Source organism: Lissotriton vulgaris, chromosome 5, assembly GCF_964263255.1.
Source record: "Lissotriton vulgaris chromosome 5, aLisVul1.2, whole genome shotgun sequence".
Taxonomy (NCBI): Eukaryota; Metazoa; Chordata; class Amphibia; order Caudata; family Salamandridae; genus Lissotriton; species Lissotriton vulgaris.
The window spans coordinates 167,787,753-167,810,159 of record NC_141693.1 but is presented as its reverse complement, the minus strand read 5'-3'; the positions used below and the strand labels follow the sequence as shown (position 1 = coordinate 167,810,159).

The 22,407-nt window shown below is 43.7% G+C and overlaps 1 protein-coding gene across 1 annotated transcript in view; it reads left to right on the top strand.

The window, feature by feature from the left end:
• PAPPA (pappalysin 1) overlaps nucleotides 1-21,787 on the top strand; it is an 870,469-nt gene extending 848,682 nt beyond the window's left edge. Inside the window, exons 21-22 of the mRNA XM_086921096.1 lie at nucleotides 5,225-5,323; nucleotides 19,022-21,787. Of these exons, the coding sequence (XP_086777222.1) occupies nucleotides 5,225-5,323; nucleotides 19,022-19,129 (207 nt within the window). The 3' untranslated portion in view covers nucleotides 19,130-21,787. The remainder of the gene's footprint in view (nucleotides 1-5,224; nucleotides 5,324-19,021) is intronic.
• The last annotated feature ends 620 nt before the right edge of the window (nucleotides 21,788-22,407 follow it).

Here is a 22,407-nt window from a genome sequence, read left to right as displayed (position 1 = left end):
CTTGAACCTGGTTTCCAAAGCTCCAAATGCTGCTGCTCTGGCCCTTTAGCCACACCCACGTGTCACTAGGACCTACCGCACAGGCCATCTCGATATGAGAGGAGACACATTTTCACGTTCGCATCCTGCCCTACTTGCTACGAAAACTTAGCCTCCCTGCCCATGAGAATGTGTAAAAATGGTGTGGTTCTCTTGTAAAGCGCCCCAATGCCCTCGAGCGAAGTTGGCGCTGCATAACGCTGCAATACATAACTAGGCAGTGTACTCGGATATTGCCCCCAAATAAACAAGTCAATTTGGATAAGGAGTGTTGATACTGCCCCACAAATCTAGAACTTCTTCTGAGTTATACTGCTGCTGACTACCGTAGTACATGTTAATACTGCCCATTCAAAAACTGGCAGCTCTGCCTCTGCTGATAAGTGTGCCCCATTTCAAGGGTACAGTACAGAACACGGACAGCAAGAGCTATCGGTAATAATGTACAGGTCAAGGGTCATCAAGAGAGAACGTGTTTTTGAAACAAGACATTTAAAAAAATGTAAATTAGGAGACTGCACCGCACTTTAGCACAAGACTCGATTTCTTTCCACATATCCCGATTTTAAGAGGCCCATTTTTTGGTACAGTATAATAATCTGTAAGTGGCTAGCGGTCATGCCATTGGGCGGATCTCATTCATTTGTGTATGACTGGTTATCAATTGGAATCAAGATCGATGCTGAACCAGAGCAAATATGTAGCGCCGTGAATCGGCTTCACTGCGCTACACGCTGGGTGCTAGCTGCAATTAAGCCTTTCTGCACACAGAACGGAATTGGCGGGTTTCCATAGTTTGTGGATCGGTCAGTAAAGTAATGTGGCTTTAGATCTGTTGCTCTAACCTGTCAGTCATGCAAAATGATCGATCCTAGTTTGAAACAAACGTCAGACAAAAGGATGCTCTGCTCATCCCATTAGAAATACCTACAAATATTGTACTTGGCTGTATGAGCCAGATTCTATGTTAAGTGTGCCAACCCCCTCTTTTTTCCTGTTTGAGTAGCTTTCGAATGCCACGTTTTAAAGTTTATTTTAGTTTCAATTCAGTGGCATCTGTGTTTAACAATAAAATACTGTGCTCTGTGAATATGTAAAATAAATGGGTCTCCTTTTGGCCCCTTAACAGAGTTAGGCGGACACGAAAGCCTCACAGATGTCAGACCTGCCACTCACACCCTTGCCCTTTGGTGAAGCAACGCTTTGACGCCCTCTTATTTGGCAATTAAGACAGATGTTATCTTCTAATCTAGGAGCTACGCAGTGCCCCCTTTCTATTGGCGCCCTATGAGTCAGAGAAAACACGTCCTTAGTGTAAGAGGGGCCGGTTGGAAGGGAGTAGCGTCACAGCAAACAGATTGTATTTATCACACGTGTTCCATATGCGCAGAAGGACACGTCAGCCTACCTTGCGTCACTTTAGAGTGCATCAGTCATGGATCAGCTCTAACGCTGCTGGTAAATTCCAGCCATAAATAACTTCATGGGAGAACTGATACAGTCTTCTACTTGTGACTATTAGCTCGTTTCGGGGCAATTATAATTAGGGAAATAGTTGAGATAAGTAAAGAATGAGTAACGGCAAAATAAAAAAATCAAAGGACAAAGTAAATTAAAAAAAATTAAGACATTAATTACTTTCAACTACTTAAAATGATGTGCTGAAACATTTGCAAACACCAGTGGAGAGGAAACTACAAACAGGTGATCTAAGCTAAGATTGTCCCGTTATAGCTGTAACGGTTATTTGTAGTTTGCGCGGGGCTGCTGCTTCCATGCATTTACTGCCAAATAAAACTACTGCCATTCTTGACGCTGATCTTTGGGTGGTTGGTTGATTAAAAGATGTACCTTTTCGAAACATAGCAGCCTCTGTTTTTCGAGCCCTCTCCTTACGCCATACTCTATGAGGTCAGTCAAAGCCCCCATGCCGTGCTGCCAGGCCACAATTCAGATTCATGGGAAGCCCAAATTAGCCTGCCTCCTACACCTTGTAAAGTAAACAGGACATTGTATGTCCCGCATGACGATCAGCGCGGCTTCAAGCTGACATCTGCAACGAAGGCCCCCCAAGTTCAGTTCAAAAATAAGTTTAAGATAAAGAATGACATTAATAAAGGCCCCCCAAGTTCATACCTTCCACAAATTCAAATCCACACTCGTGTACCTACTCCTAAAATAGAAAAGAAGAAACTGACAACTGCAACAAAGAGGACTCAAAACTCCTGATGCGTGCTGAAGCACCAAATCCAAAGCAAAACGTCCCAAACTCAAGTCTGTATCTAAAATTGCAAAGCACAAATGCACATCTTTGCCTAAACGACGCATCCCATTTTCACATCCTCACTAAAGCCGCAATGCTTTGCCAACATGTGGACCTAGAGCAGCACATTCTATTCGCATACAACACCTGAAGAAACATTCAAACTCAACCCTGTCCCTACGAATGCCGAAAGGTCACATCGGCCCAAATCAAAACATATCTATCTCGCATCTACCCTAGGAAACTGCTTATCACAGCACAACCATAGCTCGCATTTGCATCTAAAGCTGTACATACAGAGCAGGGCTGATTTACAGTAGCACATTCAAGCACACATCTGCGCTTAAAGCAGCATGTCCCTATTTCACATCTTCCCCAATTAAGCGCGGGACAACCTACAATCTCCCCATAAAAGCATTGTCCAACCTCACGAGTACAGACACTGAAGCGGCACATGCCATAGTAATATATCGAAGAAAAACACCCCAAGATGACACCTGCCTGAGGACGCAGTACAACCAAAGCACGCGGAATGCATCTACAGCAGCACATTCCAATCTCACCACTGAATAATGCAGCACATCTGCACCTCAAGCACTACACCCGAAGATCACATCTGCACTTAAAGCAATACACCAGAAACTCACATCGCATCTCAAGCAACAAAACCCAAGCTCACATCTACAACTTAAACAATACACCCTAAAGTCGCAACTGTGCCTCTAGGAACAGACCGCAGGCTCATCCCTGCAATTATCACATCCAACACTCATATCTGCTCACAAAACACACCCCAAACTAAAATCTGCAAGAAAGTCCATACTTAACAAATGTATAAGGGTAGTATAGTAGCACATTTCTAGTCCGCGTCTGCATCTAAGCTCACGTCTCCCACAGCAAAACAACAGTTGTTTCAAATACGCCCAATCTGTCAGCCATAAAACAATATTGCCCCCAAAGCATGCCCCGTTATAGTCCCCTTTTAACAAACATTTCTTCGAGCATGAGTAACTGCTCCACAGTGCTAGAGCGTAGCAGGACGACGGAGCTGCGGGCGGAGGGAAGGGGGGGGCAGAGCAGGACGACGGAGCTGCGGGCGGAGGGAAGGGGGGGCAGAGCAGGACGACGGAGCTGCGGGGGGAGGGAAGGGGGGGCAGAGCAGGACGACGGAGCTGCGGGGGGAGGGAAGGGGGGGCAGAGCAGGACGACGGAGCTGTGGGGGGAGGGAAGGGGGGGCAGAGCAGGACGACGGAGCTGCGGGCGGAGGGAAGGGGGGGGGCAGAGCAGGACGACGGAGCTGCGGGCGGAGGGAAGGGGGGGCAGAGCAGGATGACGGTTCCATATGGGGCCCAGAGCCCTGTTTTCTCCGACCACTCGAGGCATCCCTCCCTCCATTTGTCCGCCCTTGCTTTCTTGCGCATTACTGTATCCCCCCCACCCCCACCCCCACCCCGTTTCCTGCTGCCCACTCTCACGCCTTTCGACCATCTGCTCTCCTCCCTCGCGCTATCCGTTCACGAGCGCCCACTCCCACCCTTCACCTCGGCACAACACTCCATTCTCACAGCAGCCCTCCCACAACTACCCTGGAAACGCACCGACGGTTCTCTTCTGTCGGCCTGCGGTGGCATGAGAGAAAATCAATAGACGACTGAATACGAGCATTCACTCATGAGTGTGACTCCTAGGGCTGGAGCACGGCCGACAGGGAGCCACGAACAGCGGGAGAGGGCGGGAGGTGGGGACAGCGGGAGCCACGAACAGCGGGAGGGGGCGGGAGCCACAAACAGCGGGAGGGGGCGGTGAAAGGACCCAGGAAAAGGGAGAAGGAGGGGAGGGGGCGAGGGAATCACTCACCGCGCGGAAAAACAGCGTCCGGGGGCACTGAAGGAGATACTGCTGCTGTAGGTGCCATGGCCGTCGAGCTCCGTCTCTGCCTGCTGCTGCGTCTGTCAGGGCAAGTCACCGCGCATCGTCAGCCACCGTCCAGGAAAGTAGGGACCGGCCTGTAATTAGGGACCGGCCTGTAATCGGGTGGCATGAAAAACGGCACAAACATGCGTAAATGGTGGCAGAGGCAGAGGCTCGATGCTCACCTTCACTGCGGTGAAACAAAATGGCGGCCGGGAAGCTCTGAATTTTTCGAAATTGGGGGCGTGGTTTTGTGGTTCTGAGTGACAGACAACGTCACTGTCTAAAGAACGCAAAAAATCACGCCCCCAAATCCGAAAAAGACGGGGCTTCTTTGGAGTGACGCATCTCTCCTCCAATGGCTGGCCTCCGTTTAGGAAGCCAGCCAATGAAGGAGAGAGGGGGCACGGAGGCGGGACCTTCGCCGCTACTCAAACTCATTAAATCTCCGGCCTAAGACTGCGCAAGCGCAGCCTTTTAGGCCTTCGACCTAAAAAGCCCCCATTTTCCAATCAGAGTATAATGGTGAGAGAGAGAATGGTACGATGTTGGATGAGACACTTACGGGCATCCCCGCTGGGAACCCGCATCTAAGAAATATCGATGAGAAAGACCATGAACCTGGACTGAAATTGAACTGGAAATTAAGACGATGAGGGAAGCTGCCCAATAAAAACTGACATTGTAGCACAATGAGAGTAATGGGAGCAGTTATGCAGTACTTAAAGTATAATGTTCCCATGCACCAGAGGCGATTCCCTTGACTTATTAATTTGAGAGGCCGGTTGGGTCTATATTTTTATCGTATCGAAGTGCATTTGGTCTACCAGTAAACTCCACTCATTACTCTATGTTTAGTTAATGCTTTAGAGAGCAACTTAACTCTTAAGGCAAGATAGGGAGATTCTAATGAAGGCTGCCTCTGCGTAGGGCTCCCACTCCGATGTTAGGTCTGTTTGCCATTGATGTCCTGGTTCCATTTGTCTTGATACTTCTTCATTGTCTCTTTAGCAGTTCATGTCGGACTACTACTGTGATGGCATGAACAACCGGGCATTCTGCAACTATGATGGGGGAGACTGCTGCGCCTCAACTGTCAAGACCAAAAAGGTAAAACTCCCCTCATATGGGACATGTAGGGGCAGGGAGGGGAATGGGATGTCAATGGAGAACTTTTAAGAATATCTCAAGAAAAAGCTGGGAAGGGCTAAGGTAATGCAGAAGAGGAGAGGAACAAGCACACGAAAGACGGATAATGATTGATACCTATGGTGTCACTTTTAATTGCCTTTCACTTCAGATCACTGATACACAGGAGGAGAGAGAGAGCAGGATTGCAGTTGAATGGAAAAGGCTTCATAATAATATGGCTCTATTTTTAAGATGCTGCCTTTGGTGCTGCATTTTTTGCCAATTTAATGGTACTCAATTTGCTGACCTCAGATAGATTGAATGTATGGTTGACTTTGCTCGGATTTGATAGCTAACGGCAAGGCATATATAACTGATCGAGCCACCTTGCCAGCTTGCAGGAGGAACGGTGCAGACTGTCGGAGGTTGGTTCCTACTAGTCACTGAACCCAACACTCAGGAGGCTCTACTTGCCATGATCTCATATAATGCTACTTTCTGTGAGAGCAAAATGCTGTGATTGAGACCATTGGCTGCTCTGGAATATAGGATGAAGTGCCAGTGCCATACTGCCATTGCACATTACAAATTACTTTTAAAGTGACGCGTCTCAGTCAGAGTGAAAAGGATGCTCTCGTGGGCTTTGCACATTGATGGCTGAGGCAGGAAAGACTAGTCAGACCAGGTACTTTGGCTTTCTAATGGCAGGTAGGGCTATTCTTACTGAAGTATGTGCTGCAGATCCTATGGTAAGGTGTTATGTACTGATCTATGATTTTGGAAAGTATTTTTTCTTACTGACATCAAGTATGCCTCTCAAAATAGAGTACACAAATATACAGCGTTCCAAATTAATTGGGCATCCATGTGAAAATCATGACTTTCGCATTTATTTTGTACACAAGGTTAGTCAGGTTTAAGCCAGCCAAATGAAAAAGCTAAATAAGGTATGGAATTGTACACAACATTTTTTGAGTTACTGCCACAGCGTAGTTTCTGAGTATTAGTGAGTAAGAGGTAAGCGAGCTATGCACTCGCATACACAATGAATGTGATTTGACAGCGCTAGCTTACACCAGAGAAAACTAGACAAGTGTGTAGCTGTAGAAAATGCAGGAAAACTGTGCACTACGGGTAAGCCACCAATCAGGAACTCCACGAGGCGAACTTCATGTTAATAAAAACGTTTGCAAATCAGTCATATATGCTGAAGGCGCAATACTCAGCGTTATTTTGTGTCAGACATACGTCACTGCAGTACAATGCTGACACATCTTATGAAACGGTTTACCAGATATTCTTGGTACGTTTTCATATGACAGGGGTTTCTCCATATGATATTATACTGAGAAGCATGCTAAGGTCTGCTGTTGCTATTATATTGGCACAACGATTCTGCAAAGGCCCATCAGACCTGGCAATATACTGGGACAGGCATTGTGTTCATTCTATGCAACTATATTGATACAGAAATACAGCCGAAGAGGCCAAAAATGCTGTTATATTGGTAATAACCTATGGCAAGGCTCCCGGGGCACAGAAATGTTATTATGGCTTGCAATGCCACCTATTGTGCTGTTATACAGTATTGTATATCCTTCTACAGCATCCGGCTAAGTTATAACATCAGTATGCAATTATATGAATAGGAGTACTTTTCTGTACTGCAAGTGCCATTACTTCTGGGAATGCCACACAAACACACGCACACATGGTATGTTGATTCTAAGGGCGATATATTTACTAACAAGTCATGCAGCACAGCAAGACAACCTGTCGCGCTGCTTAGCGTGACAGGGAGAGGGCAGGAATGCGCCATGTCCACTCAGCGCCAACGCAGGCACCCTTGGGCAATGGTGCAGGGGTGCCTGCTTTACAGCCAGGATTGTGTTTTGTGCAGGAAGGCCACCTTCCTGCACAAAAAAAGACAACCCTCTGAGGTTTTTTCCTCTTTCTACGTGTGCTGCAGAATGCAACTCACGTAGAAAGAGAAACAAATGAGGAGAAATAAAGATATTTCTCGCTAAGCCCCACCTGGTAAGGAATGGCATTTTGTTGTATTCCTAAGTTTACTGATGTTACTAAACGTGGAAATGCCCCAAAAACCATTAGTGGATGCGTGGGAAGACCCACGCTCCACCAATGGAACTCCTTCCTTCCCAGCTCAGAGTAAGGCAAGGCAGTGACTTGTGCTGGCTTGTGTTACTCTAGATTTATAAAGCCACGCAAGTTGGCTCTGCATGGCTTAGTAAGTCTGACTTAAGGACATGAGTAGCCCTTACTGAATCTGGGCCCAAGTGTACTAGTAGCCTCACAAAGTTAATTACCCCGAATGTGCAACTACAAGCCAAAGATAATGTTGAGCAAAACGTATAACAGACAAACCTAGAACTCTTCTATCTTCTCTCCCCTTTGGAGGCTCTGGAGGTGTTACTACTATCTGGAGACTTTTGTGATGTGCGAGCTTTTCTGTTGTTCACAACACTTAATAAATACATTGAATTCCAATTACTAATTGTTGTGCCAAATCGCCAGAACCAAGAGTAATTCAACAAGCTAAAGGGAACACAAAAACACCATAACCACTATCAGTGTCTTAGGTCACATTCTCTTGTATTCTAATTCAACTTTAAAAAATACACAGTAAACCACAATCAATCTCTGACAGCTCACATTTTGATGTGGAAGCAACCACTATGGACATACGTTGACATAAGGAGGCCAGCTCACCCTTGAGGCCCCACCGCCTCTCGTTCCCTGCCGTGGATAGAGTCCATGCTTCTTCTTTTTTTTTGTTTTAGTTTTTTTTAAAATCTTTTTATTAACCATGCTCATATCAGACAACAGATCGAGCAACACCAAGTTCCAAGGTGTGCAAGATTCACCATTCCTTAGAGAGTCAAAGCACTAGCTTTCATGGCCAGCAGGCATATACAACTGCCCATGTGCGATTTGTCCAGCCTGTGGTGTGACCCTTCTTTTAGGCACACGGGGCCTCATTTAGTAGAAATGACGCATCGCTGCGTGAAAGCAGCGATGCGCCACTTCTCAGTGTGCACTCCTTGCGACATGAGTGATGCGTCATATTTATAATATGACGCATCATGTCGCAATGAGTTACAGATACGTCAGTATTTCTGACGTATCTGTAGGCGCAAAAGTGACGCATTGCTGGAGTGTGTCACAAAAGTGACGCAACTCCAGCAATGTGTACTTTCACATGGACAAGTTCCATGTCGTTAGTGCCTACGTCAGTCTTACGCCTGCCATGAAGCAGGCGTAAGATTTTGATGCATTAGCGGCCAAGAAATGGCGCAGTGAAATCTTATAGATATACTCCGTCACTTCCATGACCCTTTCTTGCGTCAAAACGCCCCCCCCCCCCTTGCATACATTATTCCTGGCACAGGTATAATGCGGTGCAGGGGTTTACAAAGTGACGCATCTACCTAGATGCGTCACTTTGTAAATATGGTGCAACAAGGCGCATTTTTTACACCACTGGTGCGTCACAAAAAGTGACTCACAGGCGCCATAAAAGTGACGCACAGCCTCATAAATGAGGCCCACAAGATTTATTGTTTCAAGGGCAAGGCCAACTGCTGGGCTTCCCTCCACCGATGCTCTCCCACCCCTCCTGGTTTGAGTAATCGGTTACTTTTCTGATGGCGTTGAACGAGAAGGAATACGTTACTGGTGTGCGAAAAATGCCTTCTGCCTCGAATGATGTTGACTTCCAGGACCACACAAGGCTCCATGGGGAGCGTAAGGTTTGACAGAGTATTTACTCCATCCTACAGCCAATGGCCGAGTGGGTGTGGCCGCCAGTGAGTGATTGCGACACTTTGCAGAGTAGGCTTTCTGCGGTCAGGCTGGGTGGTCCTAGGTGAAATCGTCTCAGATTCGCACAGCTAATCACGTTCATGTTGTTACAATCATTAGTGCACAGATGGAACCCATTGCCAGCCACGGTTGTACCGGAGCGTTTCTGGGGTGTTTGCGTGGAGTGGGGTTCAACAGCTATGGAGCATGGCGCGGGTCGGTACGCATGAGAGGATGGATGCAAGCTAAGAAGTTGTTAAACATGCTCCGTTATATCGACCAGTAGGAGAGGTGAGGAATAGGTGCTTTGTTATGAGTTAAAGAATTCTCGTAGTTCTGGGTCTGAAATCTGTACTCATAAATATCTTAACTCCGAATCTCCAGGAAACATTTTAGACCAATTAAAGAGTCCCCCACTGCCTCTCCCTTTTCTTTAATGTACCACAGGCCTCACAGATGGCAATATGAACTCTTCTAGACTGCTGAGGAGAACCCTACTATTACTAACCGAAAGAATGTGAATTTGCAGGACTTCCAGAAAAACGGAACGTTTAGAGTATTCCCTATCAGGCTCCAGACTCATGAGTGTGACAGCGAGGCAGTGTGGCACCCCCTTTGAACCTGGTTATTCCTTAAAATAAAGCATTGATGTATTGAAGTCTCTCTTTTATTTGTGTATATGTTGACTTATACAGATCAACAAGGCCCGGCGGTGTGAGAGTGCTTTACAGAGTATTATGGAACGACATAAGTGTTTACAAGATAAAACAAAAGGGGTAAAGTAGTGATTACAGGGAGAGAAAAGATACAAATCGATAGAGCACAAGAGAAATGAAACACAGAATATACTGATAACCCATTACTATGCTATAATAGAGAAAAGTGTACAATGCGCGGTAATTAGTACAGGTAGCACGTCAGAAATTAAAGAGAAATATTCCTATTTACAGGCCCATTGCGCTTCCGGTGCGTCACTTTTTTGACGCACCAGGGGCACAATGGGCTTGCCCATATTTACAAGACCACGTTAAGTCACCCAGCATGACTTTTCATGGCCTGGTAAATATTGTCCCCTTTCACGTATTACTATCCGTGAAAGTGGTGTTCCATGGGTGTTCCTGTGGATGTTTCCATGCAACATCCATGGAACTTGACACATTCCCAGATTTACCAAATTTTGTGAAACTGGGAATGCATCAATATCCTACGCCTCCCGAGGGGAGACATAGGAGTGGCGCAAGAAGAAGAAATACTTTTATTTATCCTTTTTTTTCCTCTTTCTATGCATGCTGCATTCTGCAGCACACATAGAAAGAGGAAAATGCCATTAGATATTGTTTTTGTGCAGGCACAAAAACAATCATCCCGCAGCGCAGGCACCCTTGCAAAATGACGCAAGGGTGCTTGGATTGTCGCATGGCAATCAATTTGTGCCAGCGCCGGGGAAAACCCAGCGATGCGTCCTATTGTTGTTAATACGACTCATTCCTGTGCTTTGAAAATGACGCTGCACGGCGCAGCTAAACGCTTGCAGCGCCGCATAATTTTCTTGTAGATCAGGCATCGGTGTACTATGAATCTGCAAATCTATCCATACTAATATATTAAAGAGAGAGCCCAAACCTTTGAGGCGGGTAATCTCAGGAACCACAGCAACAACAACAACACCCAATACAGCGTTGGAAAGGGCAGTTGCAGCAGAAGGACATAGGCTATGCAGACGCCCACCATATACAGTTAAAAGGTAAAAGAACCGTGCCAGCAAAGTAGTCCCTTGTGGGCGGGTCTGCGTTGTGCTGTGGGCGTGTACTGGGGGCGTGACAAATGCTGGGGGCGTGTGGTACGTTCCGCCCTTCATGCCATGTCTCATATCGTGTGCTGTGGGCGTGTGCTGGAGGGGTGGGCTTGTGCGGGGCGCGGGATTACGGAACAAAAAAGCGAGCGTTGTGCCCAGCATTTCATAGTTTTTTCTTCCCAGGATCTGTACATTCCAGCTCCGGGTGTCCACCCTGCTCCCTTTAAATACCCCTGCACCCCATATTCATAACCCACCCTTACTTCTTAAAATACCCCAACACCCTTAAACACTAACCCATTTTAACCCTATAAATATACCCTGTACCCCAAAACCCAAACCTATCCCTAAACCCTAAAAATACCCCTGTACCCCAAAACCCAAACCTAGCCCTGAACCCTATAAATACCCCTGTACCCCAAAACTCAAACCTAGCCCTGAACCCTATAAATACCCCTGTACCCCAAAACCCAAACCTACCCCTGAGCCCTAAAAATACCCCTGTACCCCAAAACCCAAACCTAGCCCGGAACCCTAAATTACCCCTGTACCCCAAAACCCAAACCTACCCCTGAACCCTAAAATACCCCTGTACCCCAAAACCCAAACCTAGCCCTGAACCCTTAAAATACCCCTGTACCCCAAAACCCAAACCTACCCCTGAACCCAAAAAATACCCCTGTACCCCAAAACCCAAACCTAGCTCTGAACCATAAAATAACCCTGTACCCCAAAACCCAAACCTACCCCTGAACCCTAAAATACCCCTGTACCCCAAAACCCAAACCTATCCCTGAACCCTAAAAATACCCCTGTACCCCAAAACCCAAACCAAGCCCTGAACCCTTTAAATACCCCCGTACCCCAAAACCCAAACCTACCACTGAACCCTAAAAATACCTCTATACCCCAAAACCCAAACCTAGCCCTGAACCCTAAAAATACCCCTGTACCCCAAAACCAATACCTACCCCTAAACCCTAAAACTAACCCTGTACCCCATAACCCAAAACTATATCTGAACCCTTAAAATACCCAAACCCCCCAAAACACATACTTCAGTACCCCAAAACATATACCCCTATACCCATACTTACCTTATCCAAACATTTTTTTAAAAAGATGCTTTTACCATTCATGCATTTACAACAAATTTCGTTGTAAATGTATGCGTGGTAAAAGCATATAACATGTAATGCCATACGTTATAATGGCATTGCGGACTCATGGTACTTTCGTAATGAAAGTATGCGGCGTGATGGTATGCGGAAAGAAAGTTGCGGAATAATGGGTGGTTACCCTCCCACCGGTAAGTACATTGGTGGCACGGCGTCCCACATCTCCAGCAACATACTCATGTTTTTTCACCACCGATTTGAAAAATGCACAGGTCTCTCTCATTGATGGCCAGCACCGACATACACTTTTAGACACACCTCCCGCCACAAGTTCTAGAATTTCGAACTTTAGAGCTGGGGAGCTACGTTCGAATCTCAGCATCAGCTCAACATCCTGTGATTCCAGGCAAATCGCTTTGTCTCCCCGTGCCTACCACAAATTAATGTGTTCTTCTGTAATGTAAATTGTGCTCATGCCATGTTGTCGAGTTTGCGCTATATAATATTGCAAGGAAAAATAAAGTAGGGAAACGAGATCACAAACTATTGAACGCGCACTCTTAAGTGCATCAGCAGTGCACTGTGAATCGGGGCGTTTCACAGGCCTGTCACAGATAAGAAATGCTATCATAGCGAAATCCTACAAAACAATATACTACTGGCCGGCAGCAATTCATAACCGGACAACGTCGGGACGGGCTGCTAGTTTAAGTGTAAAATGCTTGATTGGGTAAATCAGTTAATAGTAACAGAACGTTCAGAACAGAAGTTTGTGAAGGAGAGGGCACAAGCATGTTTATTTAGGGTGATTTTAGAGGGTCATGTATTGCATTTTAGATTGATTGCCACTGATGACCATTGATCACAAGTCCTGATGTATGCAGTGTGAATAAGATGGTGAGGTTTTTCAAATATATTCAAAAACATCACACTCGTTGGCTTTTCTAAAGAGACCATCTAGTGAAAGATGTCACTATACTTGTCAAAACCCCAGCAGATATCATCAAAGTTAATTTTTAGTTTAGATCGACCAATCAACATTGACTAATCACCATATCGACCAGATCAATACAAATAGGAGGTGCAGCTTTCTTGTTGGATGCAGCTAAATTTTGGTGGTATACTTTTTCTTTGATTAGACACAGATCCCCTCAATTTTTAGAACAAAATGCTGAACCCTGGCTTTTCAGCTCTTCTAGCAATTTGATCACTCACCTAGTAATTTCATTTTGTGTTGTGTTACAGCAAGTCCTCTTAGAATCAAGAACCTCAGTCATAAATGAAAGCTTATAGAACATAACATAAGAAGATTAACCCAGTGTTCTTGAATGCAAGAGGCTCCAATAGAAGGATTTCATCATCACAGAAGCTGCATTGCCCTCCTTAAATTCTCAGTTTTTCACCAGGCTTTGTGAAGGATTTTCTGTTCTCCTCATGCCGCTTTGTCTCTTTATGGTGGGTCAGCAGTCTGAGCGTTTTTCTTGCCATGCACACTCTTTCCAAGTGTGGAGATGCGAAGGTTATGGATACAGAGCTATGAAGGTCACCCCTGCTAGGAAAAAATGTGTGTTGTAAGATCTCAGTATTCTTGCATCTATTACAAGTGACATTCCTGGTAGATGAGGGAACTTGAGTGGCATTGTTAACCAAACCAGAATCATTACCTCCAGGAAGTAAAGGTTAAACATTGACCCTGCGCCATCTGAATGTGTCCCAGGAGATGAGATGTCCAAGCTCCAGTGAGCATTCAGCGATTTTGTGAAACCACAACTTGGCTCAGTTTTGAAGGCCTGTCAGTTCCATCCTAACTGGAAACTTGTGCTGAAATGATAATGGAGGTCGGAACAATGTGACTTTATTATTGCTGCATGTATTTAGCAATGAACTTGAGCGCATTCTGCAAAAGGTAATATATCCTGCCAGAGATGTGCGGCTTTCCAAGTACCTCAAAGTGCTGGTTGATCCAGGTCCTATCACATTTACTCTGCATGTACCCCATGGTCTTGCCACACTTGGCCCATGCAGTGAACCCCCCCTCAACCCTTGGCAGAGGTGGCTAACTCTGTTTTGCAAAAACCTTTGACCAGGCCCCCAGTCCCACCATACAGTCTCTGGCCTTTACCAATTTCTGGGCGAGGGTCTACACTGAAGCTGAATGGTTCCTACTACCCTGAGATGCCAAGAAAGCATATACTTTGGCTACACTTCTGTGTCCAGCCTCTGAATTAGTCCTCCATCCACTGAGGCATAGGGAGTTCCCTGAGCATTGTTGCACTTTGTTATAGTTCCATGGTTCATTATGGGAAATCCATCATTGGCTTCAGGCTACCATAGACGTTTATAGACGCTAAACTAGTATTTTTATTGGAATTTGTATGGCTGCCATCATTTGTTATTTCAGAGAAGTTTATGTAGTTAGTGAATGAGTGCTAAATGGTTAGGGGCTTCTACAACAGACCAGAGTCTGATTCTGCTTTTAGAGAAGAGCCTACAGTAGCAGGAATGGGAATGTTCTATGCTAGATTAGCGTGGCAACTGTAATAAGTTGTGGTTGAAAGTTCTTGCTCTGTATACTAACAGGCGAACTTCAGCTTGTGACGTGCTGCGCATTTGCTGATCCATACTTGTCAAGAGCAGAAAAAGATCAGCACTCTTGGCTGGCCTGCAAGTTGGCATACCTATGTACAATCTAGTAGTCATAGCCATCGGAGGTACTCTGTTTGCAAATCATACGCTTTGTGAAGTTGAGTTTATTTGGTGCCCAACACTAACTCCAAAATGTGTATACTCTCAATAACATCAAAGCAATCATATGAAAATGATGCAGCATCCCTGCCAATTCTACCCTGTACCCGCTGCTCTCTTCTCTTTCTGCAAGCTTATCAGTTTACAGTCTGGACAGAACATTAAATTCCAACAAGGGCTGAGATTCAGAAAACAGACACAGGGTTTAGGTACATCATGGATGGATCCTAAAGTGATTCTGAGGATTTGTTGATACTCCATTCTTAAAATGGCAAGCGGTGTTGTTTCTCTGGTGAGAAACACATTTTCAAAACTAAAGCAAACTGAAATAAATGTGTGGACCTGGAGTGCAGTGCATTGACAAATTGTGATCAAGCACAACAAGGAGGTACTGCTGACTTTTGTGTCCATTTAAAACAAGGCACCAAAGTGTTTGGTAAACACTGACTATTTATTGAACATCAGCGAGTCTCTTAATCTTCAATGTGCTAAGTTTTAGAAGTATTTCCTCAAACAACTTATCAGAATAAGTGCTGGAATTATCTTTCGCTATTCATGTGCATCAAGGCAGTCTCTATCTGTATGTTCTTGCTAAGGGGAACACAGATATTCAGATGAGCATTGTTGCAGTGTACTCTTATTACCAGGAATTGTTTATTGTCGCACAGAAGAATCAAGGGCCATGTTATGACCCGGTTTGCGTCATTCTTGCACTACACAATGTGGTTCAAGAACAACACAAACCTTAATTAATATTGTTGAAGCCACGCAAAGTCACTTTGAGTGGCTCTGAAAATATGGAGTAAATGCAATGCAGCTCAAATATTGCGTTACTCTGCCCTGGGTAGGTGTTCCATGGGCATTGCGTGGGTGTTTCCACGCAACTCCCATGGATATTGACGCATTTCCAGATTTACAAGGCCATGTAAACCTGGGAATGCGCCAAAAAGATAGCTCTTCCCAGGGGAGGTGGCATATTAGGGAAGAAATATATTTATTTCTACTCGTTGTTTCCTCTTTCTATGTGTACTGCCTTATGCAGCACACATAGAAAGAGGAAAAATCCTCTCAGGATTGTTTCTGTGCAGGAAGGTGTGCCAGCACAAAAACAATCCTGCCTACAACCCAGGCACCTGTGTTGGCTCTAAGCTGCCACAATGGCGCCAGCGCAAGGAAAAAGGACATGAATTCTCCAATACACACATTCCTGCCCTTTTCATGTAACGCAGGGCCAAATTGCCCTGCCACACAAACCTCATAATGCATTCACTAAGACATCCTTTCATTTTCATCCTTAGCATCAGTAGTAGTTCATTTATACATGTATCTTCTCTAGTTCTCTTTTACATTTGTACACAACACTCTGGTAAGTGCACTTATATGGGATCCTGTATTGTGAGGTCACCTGATACACTTTGCCACTACTATGAAACGTTTACTTGCACAGCTTGTATCCAGGTACATTATAGGTATAAGGTGTGTGTACTGGGCAACCGACCATGCGTGGGTTAAGATAGAAGACACTGTGAGAGCCACAAAACCGCCCTGTGTTTCATCATTTATTTGGTACTAAGGATAGTGTGTGGCTAATCATCCATTACACAGTTGGCAACGCAACATCCCATGATTTGGAATGCTGCATTGGGAGAATGGATTGTGAGTCGGGTAATCCACCCCTTTTGGATGATATAGAACTCTATGTCGTACACATTACCATACCTATGGCACTGTTACCACCAGTCCTGCATACAATCTCTACTTTCTCCCTCAGGGTGACTACTACCGAATGAACTCCCACTATGGCCCCAGTTTGATAGTTAGCTTCTTTAATCTAATACTGTCCTGTCCTGCATGCCCCAACTTCCAACCATCATAATGGTTTGCCTTACTCTTTCAAAGCTTGACTTGATTATAGAATCCCATGAACACAGAGATCCTGTTTCCCTCCACCTATGAATCCTCCACTGGTGCTTTGTTCATGCTGAGTCAAATGGAAACTATTTTCATCATCAAAAGTCTGAAAGAGATGGCCATTATATATCCTTTTCACAAACATAAGGTTTGCACTTCTTTTGGAACTTTTTGTTCACAAATCACTGCTTTCTCCACAAGTTTGCCTCCAAGTTCCATGACCATGGAGAATGAATGATGTATTGTTACCAAGAGAAGAATTGCTTGCAATTTTTCTTCTTTGCATTATGATAACCCCAAGAAACATCTAGGTTTGTGATATACACTTTATTAATGTTGTAAATTAAAAAACACAAAAACAGTGGAGCTTATGTAGCCTGGTTTTCCCATTAAGGGGCTCTTTCCAAATCAGGGGTCTCCAAACGTTTCTGTAATAAGAGCTCCTTATATTCAATGATAATTCATCCCCAAGCAACTGATATTATTAGTCTTGTAATAGTGACAAAATCAGACAAGGATACATTTGTGGCCACTATATTCTGCAAGATTATCAGCAGTGATCACCTCAACACATAAGACAGGATAGATAAAAGCAATGTAAAAAAGACTTTGTCAATATAGAATGCCTCTACGTGGGTAATATATAATAGCCATAGTTGCAATACTCCTCGTGCCAAGGTAATAATAATATTAATAATTCTCTCACAATGCCACATAATTTATCACTTAAATATCAGTTTTAAATATATTGTTGGAAAATCAACCTTTTTTCTCCAACATCAATTTATGAGATCTGAAAATACACATATTTTCATCTCCGATGCACAAAAGTTTCAAATTTAGTGGATGGGGCTACACACAGGATAGCTACTTGCAGTTAGCCGAAGTGCTACCAGTAGCTCATGACCCACTGGTTGGAGAAGCCTGTTCTTAATAGTGTGGGAGATATTTCAGGTAAAACCACCATGGTAAATAACATCGCGCAAATTACCTTGGCAGTTTTACTGAGTGAATCCAGGTGTCCAAGCTCAACATGGGGGGGGGAATGTGTTTTTGATTTTACCATACTGTTTTCCGAAGATATTCCCCCATTTAACACTTGGAGTGATTTGTATGAGGGAAACCCCGACCCAAGCACAATGTGCGCCTGTGAAGTTAGCTGCAAACGTTGTTTGGACCTAATTTCTTTTTCACCACAGGACTGTAATGAGTCCCACATGAAGGTTGGTGTCACTTGAGAAAGTTTCCATTGAACATTTTCTAGGGACACCTACATTCAAGTGGATCTACATGTTGAAACCAGTGCTCGAGTGAGTACTCCACCTCATCTGTGTGTCAGACATATTGTCACTGTAAAATCCATGTGCCTACATTCTCGATGTTTGAGTCCAGAAAAAAGTCTCCACTATATGACTCCCAAATGAAAGACACTCTCTATCTGTCTGGGTGTCATACATAGAAGTTTATTCAGAGCCCCTGATGCAGCTGGGTCAAATGCAATATAGCACCAATCGAAACAGGTACAAACATACATCCATTCATCACTACATCTAATAACATGGGCCTACAGGGTATTTCACAAACTTTCACTTGAGTTATAGTAATACATTGGTCGCAGGGCTCGTTTTGTAGGTTCGCCTTCATTACCCACTCTGCTGCCAGGGTACATTTAGATACTCAACTGTGTGTCAGAACATCAGTTGTTCTGCTTTGGCTGGCAGGATTCATGTGTATATTTTATGTGCTATTTCACATCTTTTTAAGTATGTTGTTATTCTTTTACTGTTACTCAAACACTGCTACGACTTGCATCTTTAGAATTAATGAGTTTTGTCTGGGGCAATTCTAGCTACACATTCTGGTTATACAGCCGAAAGCGTAGGTCGGTGTAACTGACATATTTGTTGGTTTTGTTATGTGTTGGTTGTTCAGGGGCTCCAGCAGCCCATGGATACTGCACTATTCGCTCTTAGTATGTTCTCTTTATTGTGTGTACGGCAAAAAAGCTGCTTTTTAAACTAGGAATTCATAGGGTTCTATTCAATCTGTTCAGACGCTGTCAGGAAGTGATTTTTAATCACTTCCTATTTCTTTTCCAATGTCTCATCCTCAACCTATCAATACTCCGTGTTATCTTTTTTGATAACTAAAGTATATGCTTGATTCTCTCAAAGCGTTCTTCATAAGAGTTAAGATATGGGCATTTCAATTCTCACTTGTGTGTTTGTGTGACAGGTACAGTTTCTTAAAGAATTTCTTACTGACCATGCTTTCCCTTCTTTCCAGGTCACCCCTTTCCCCATGAACTGTGACATCCAAGGGGAGTGTGCGTGCCTCGATCCCAATGCACGGGAGAATAGCCGAAAGGATTCCAGTCACTTTAATCTCGGGTAGAGTTCATGAAAGAGGACAAAAAACCATACCGCCAAAGGCAGACTGGTAGACACTCCACATTCCTTCTGGTATTACTTGGTTGATAGTAGCTGCTCCGCCGGATGGCATTTCTACACCAGGAACTGTTAGAACACAGCCAGTCTGCCTTCGTCATAACCAAGAAGAACTTGGATTGAGATAATGTATTAAAAACAATCTAAATAATGCAAGAATCAAGTAACAACAACTGAAGGCCACGAAGAAGTACAAACTGCATGCGTTGTGCTGATGCATCCCACCTCATTAGAGCAGTTTGTGTACAGAAGAAGGCAAGAAACAAGCCATATGTATGTATTTATTTAGATAACTAGGGATAAAGATTGGAACACGACAATACCCTCTCACCAATGCTCTCGACCTGGATAAAAATGGAAGATGGACCTCATAAATAAAGCATGGTGAAACCCTCAGTGGTACAGAATACTTCAGTTTTATCAACCATGGGCATTTTGGACAAAAGACTCATATCTATGGCACAGGGACATTACCTTCTGCTGCTGTGGTACATTACCTGGAAACTGTTGAGAGTGCTGATGAAGTAAGCATTCACAGTTTTGTGGAACAGTCAAAGATTATGGCTTCCTGGGCCTTGAAGGACACCATGGCATGCTCCTTGTCAGTGGCTGCCCCTCTTCCGTCTACCTGCAAATAGTATAGCACCAGGCTACAGCAAATGGATGAGGCCATGGATTTGGAATGGTGCAGGGTTAGAATGTGATGACATCGCCTTTTGGTGGGAGAGAAATCAATGATGTTGGTCGCCCAAGGGAAGAAAAGAGTGAGGCAAATTCCAAACCTCGTCGCTAGAGCATGTCTACTGCTGCTACTCCTGCTGCTATGTTCAATACAAACAACTTCCTTACTGTGTCAGGACAAGGTGGAATCAACCACCAAACTACCAAACGGTCTGCCTTAAAGCTCACCAACAGCCTGCCTTCCTCATCCTTGGGCTCCCTCCTCAGCATTGGCCAAGTCACAGGGCTTGGTCCTCCCAACAGACAGCTCCCGATGGGTCATATTGCATAATTATTACACCTTCAGGAGACCTTACTCTGGTGCAAAGTAGGGGTATGCGATTTTTGTTTCACACGTAATAAGCATATTTTGCAAAAAATAACCCATATTATGTAAAAGACAATGGGGTAGTTATTTGTTGAAAATTGTACAGCACGTATGCCTTCCATTCAAAAGTCACATAAGGCACCTGCTCAATGTATTTTTCATACCTTTTTAAGGTCACGTGGCATATGTTGTTGGTGCAGCACATGTGATCTCGATTCACATCCAGACACACAGTTCACACAAGGCGTTTTCTGCTTGTGCCAGTCTATTGCAAAAATCTCATGAAATATAGGAAAATAATCATCCAGTCATAGTGCAAAGCTATATATAAGTTGGCAACTTAACACAACATAAAAAAGTTTTTATTTTTGTGTCTAATGGAACACATGAAATAATAGAGGCATTCAGTAGAGAAAAGTTGGATTGTGAAAGAGTAAGCACTGCAAACGCAGTATTAGTCTGTTGACCTAGGTTTGAGGGAAGTTAGTTTTCATTATCTCATTTCAGGACCCATGGGCATCCTCACCAGTGCTGTAAACTCTTTCTAAACCCCGCAGAAATGTGTCTTAAGTAATAGCTTCTCTCGGGCTCCTTCTATATTATTTTCATTCCAGCAAAAGTACATTCCATACTTTTAATAAACACCTGTCTTCTAGGTTTAGTATATTTCACATATTAGGTGTTCGATATTACCCTACCCAAAATGTTAGTGCATCAACGTTTATAAAGAGCTCTCATTTCCAGGAACAGGACATTCCTGATTCTGAACTGTACATTCCAGATTTTAAATGTATAAAGTTGTTCCGAGGAAAAAATGCATTCACATGCTTGAATGAATTCATTCCCCTGAGTAATAGTATATGCTATTGTTTAATACCTTCACTTTCAGAAATTGTACTTGTGAAGGTTTTAGTGTTCCTAGTCATGTCCTGGAAATAGTACATGCAAATCACTCATTATATCCACTTCTCACTACCATACAAATGTTTCCAAAGCCGTTATTCTTCACCATATAAATGGAGAGATTACATTTTTTATCTCTCCCAGGTTCCCGACTCTACCTTCAGGAACAGCACCTTTAAAAACGTGAGGTCGTGTCTTGCCTTCAGCAGAAGACTTTGATATGTCCCCTAATATCAACAATGGCATATTTAAATGTTTACATCTCCTCAACGAGAAATGTGCTAGTTCTGACGATTCATACTGCAAACATTGAACGTTTTGGTAGAAAAACTGCGCGGCCAATCATAAAGGTGCGCATGAGTATGTAAAATAGTATTACAGGAATAGTACTTCACACGGTCATACCTTTGTGAGTTGCCCCCAAAATGTCCAACTCCGTTATTAAAGGTGCAAAAGGGACACATTCCCATCTCTTTTTCTAATTGTGGATGATCATTGACTGAATATTCCCATTTTAGTGTGAAGTAGAACTATGGAAGTACTATTTAACATGCTCATAAATGCCTTTGTGAATTGGGCCCTATATTTTAGCTCTTACACAACCTTCTTCTCCCTCCCTGTCATGTAATCCAAGGCTATCCATTCTAACTCAGGACTAGTTTGAGATATATATATATATATATATATATATATATATATATATATATATATATATATATATATATATATATATATATATATATATATATATATATATATATATATATATATATATATATATATATATATATATATATATATATGAATTTCTCTCTACTGTCAGAAATTGCACCATCCAAGTTTTATTTGTTTTCAATATTTCCCAGCTTCTGTATAGAAGAAGAAATAAGACTGCTGAAAACGAAAACAGGCTGGTTTTCAGCTCCTGACAGGTGCTACATCTTCTCATTTCTCAGGGCTTTTGTTTGCAAACTCTGATCTGTGCCAGAAAGTCTACAGTAGAGCATTTTGGTTGCATTTCCTTTTTGTATTAAGTGCTGCATGTGCGCACGCATGCATAAGTTTTAATATGTTTGTGTTCCTTGCTTTTTGTAGTTATAAGTAAGGCACAGTTCTCATTTCAATGCCACCTCCAATATGCCAACCACCTATTTCTAGGATTTTTGGAGTGGTATATGACAGCATAGTGATACCCCTAGTATGTGGATGACTTGTAACCAGTGAGTGAATCCTCATGACTAAAACATAAGATGTTTATTCCTACCTTCAACCAG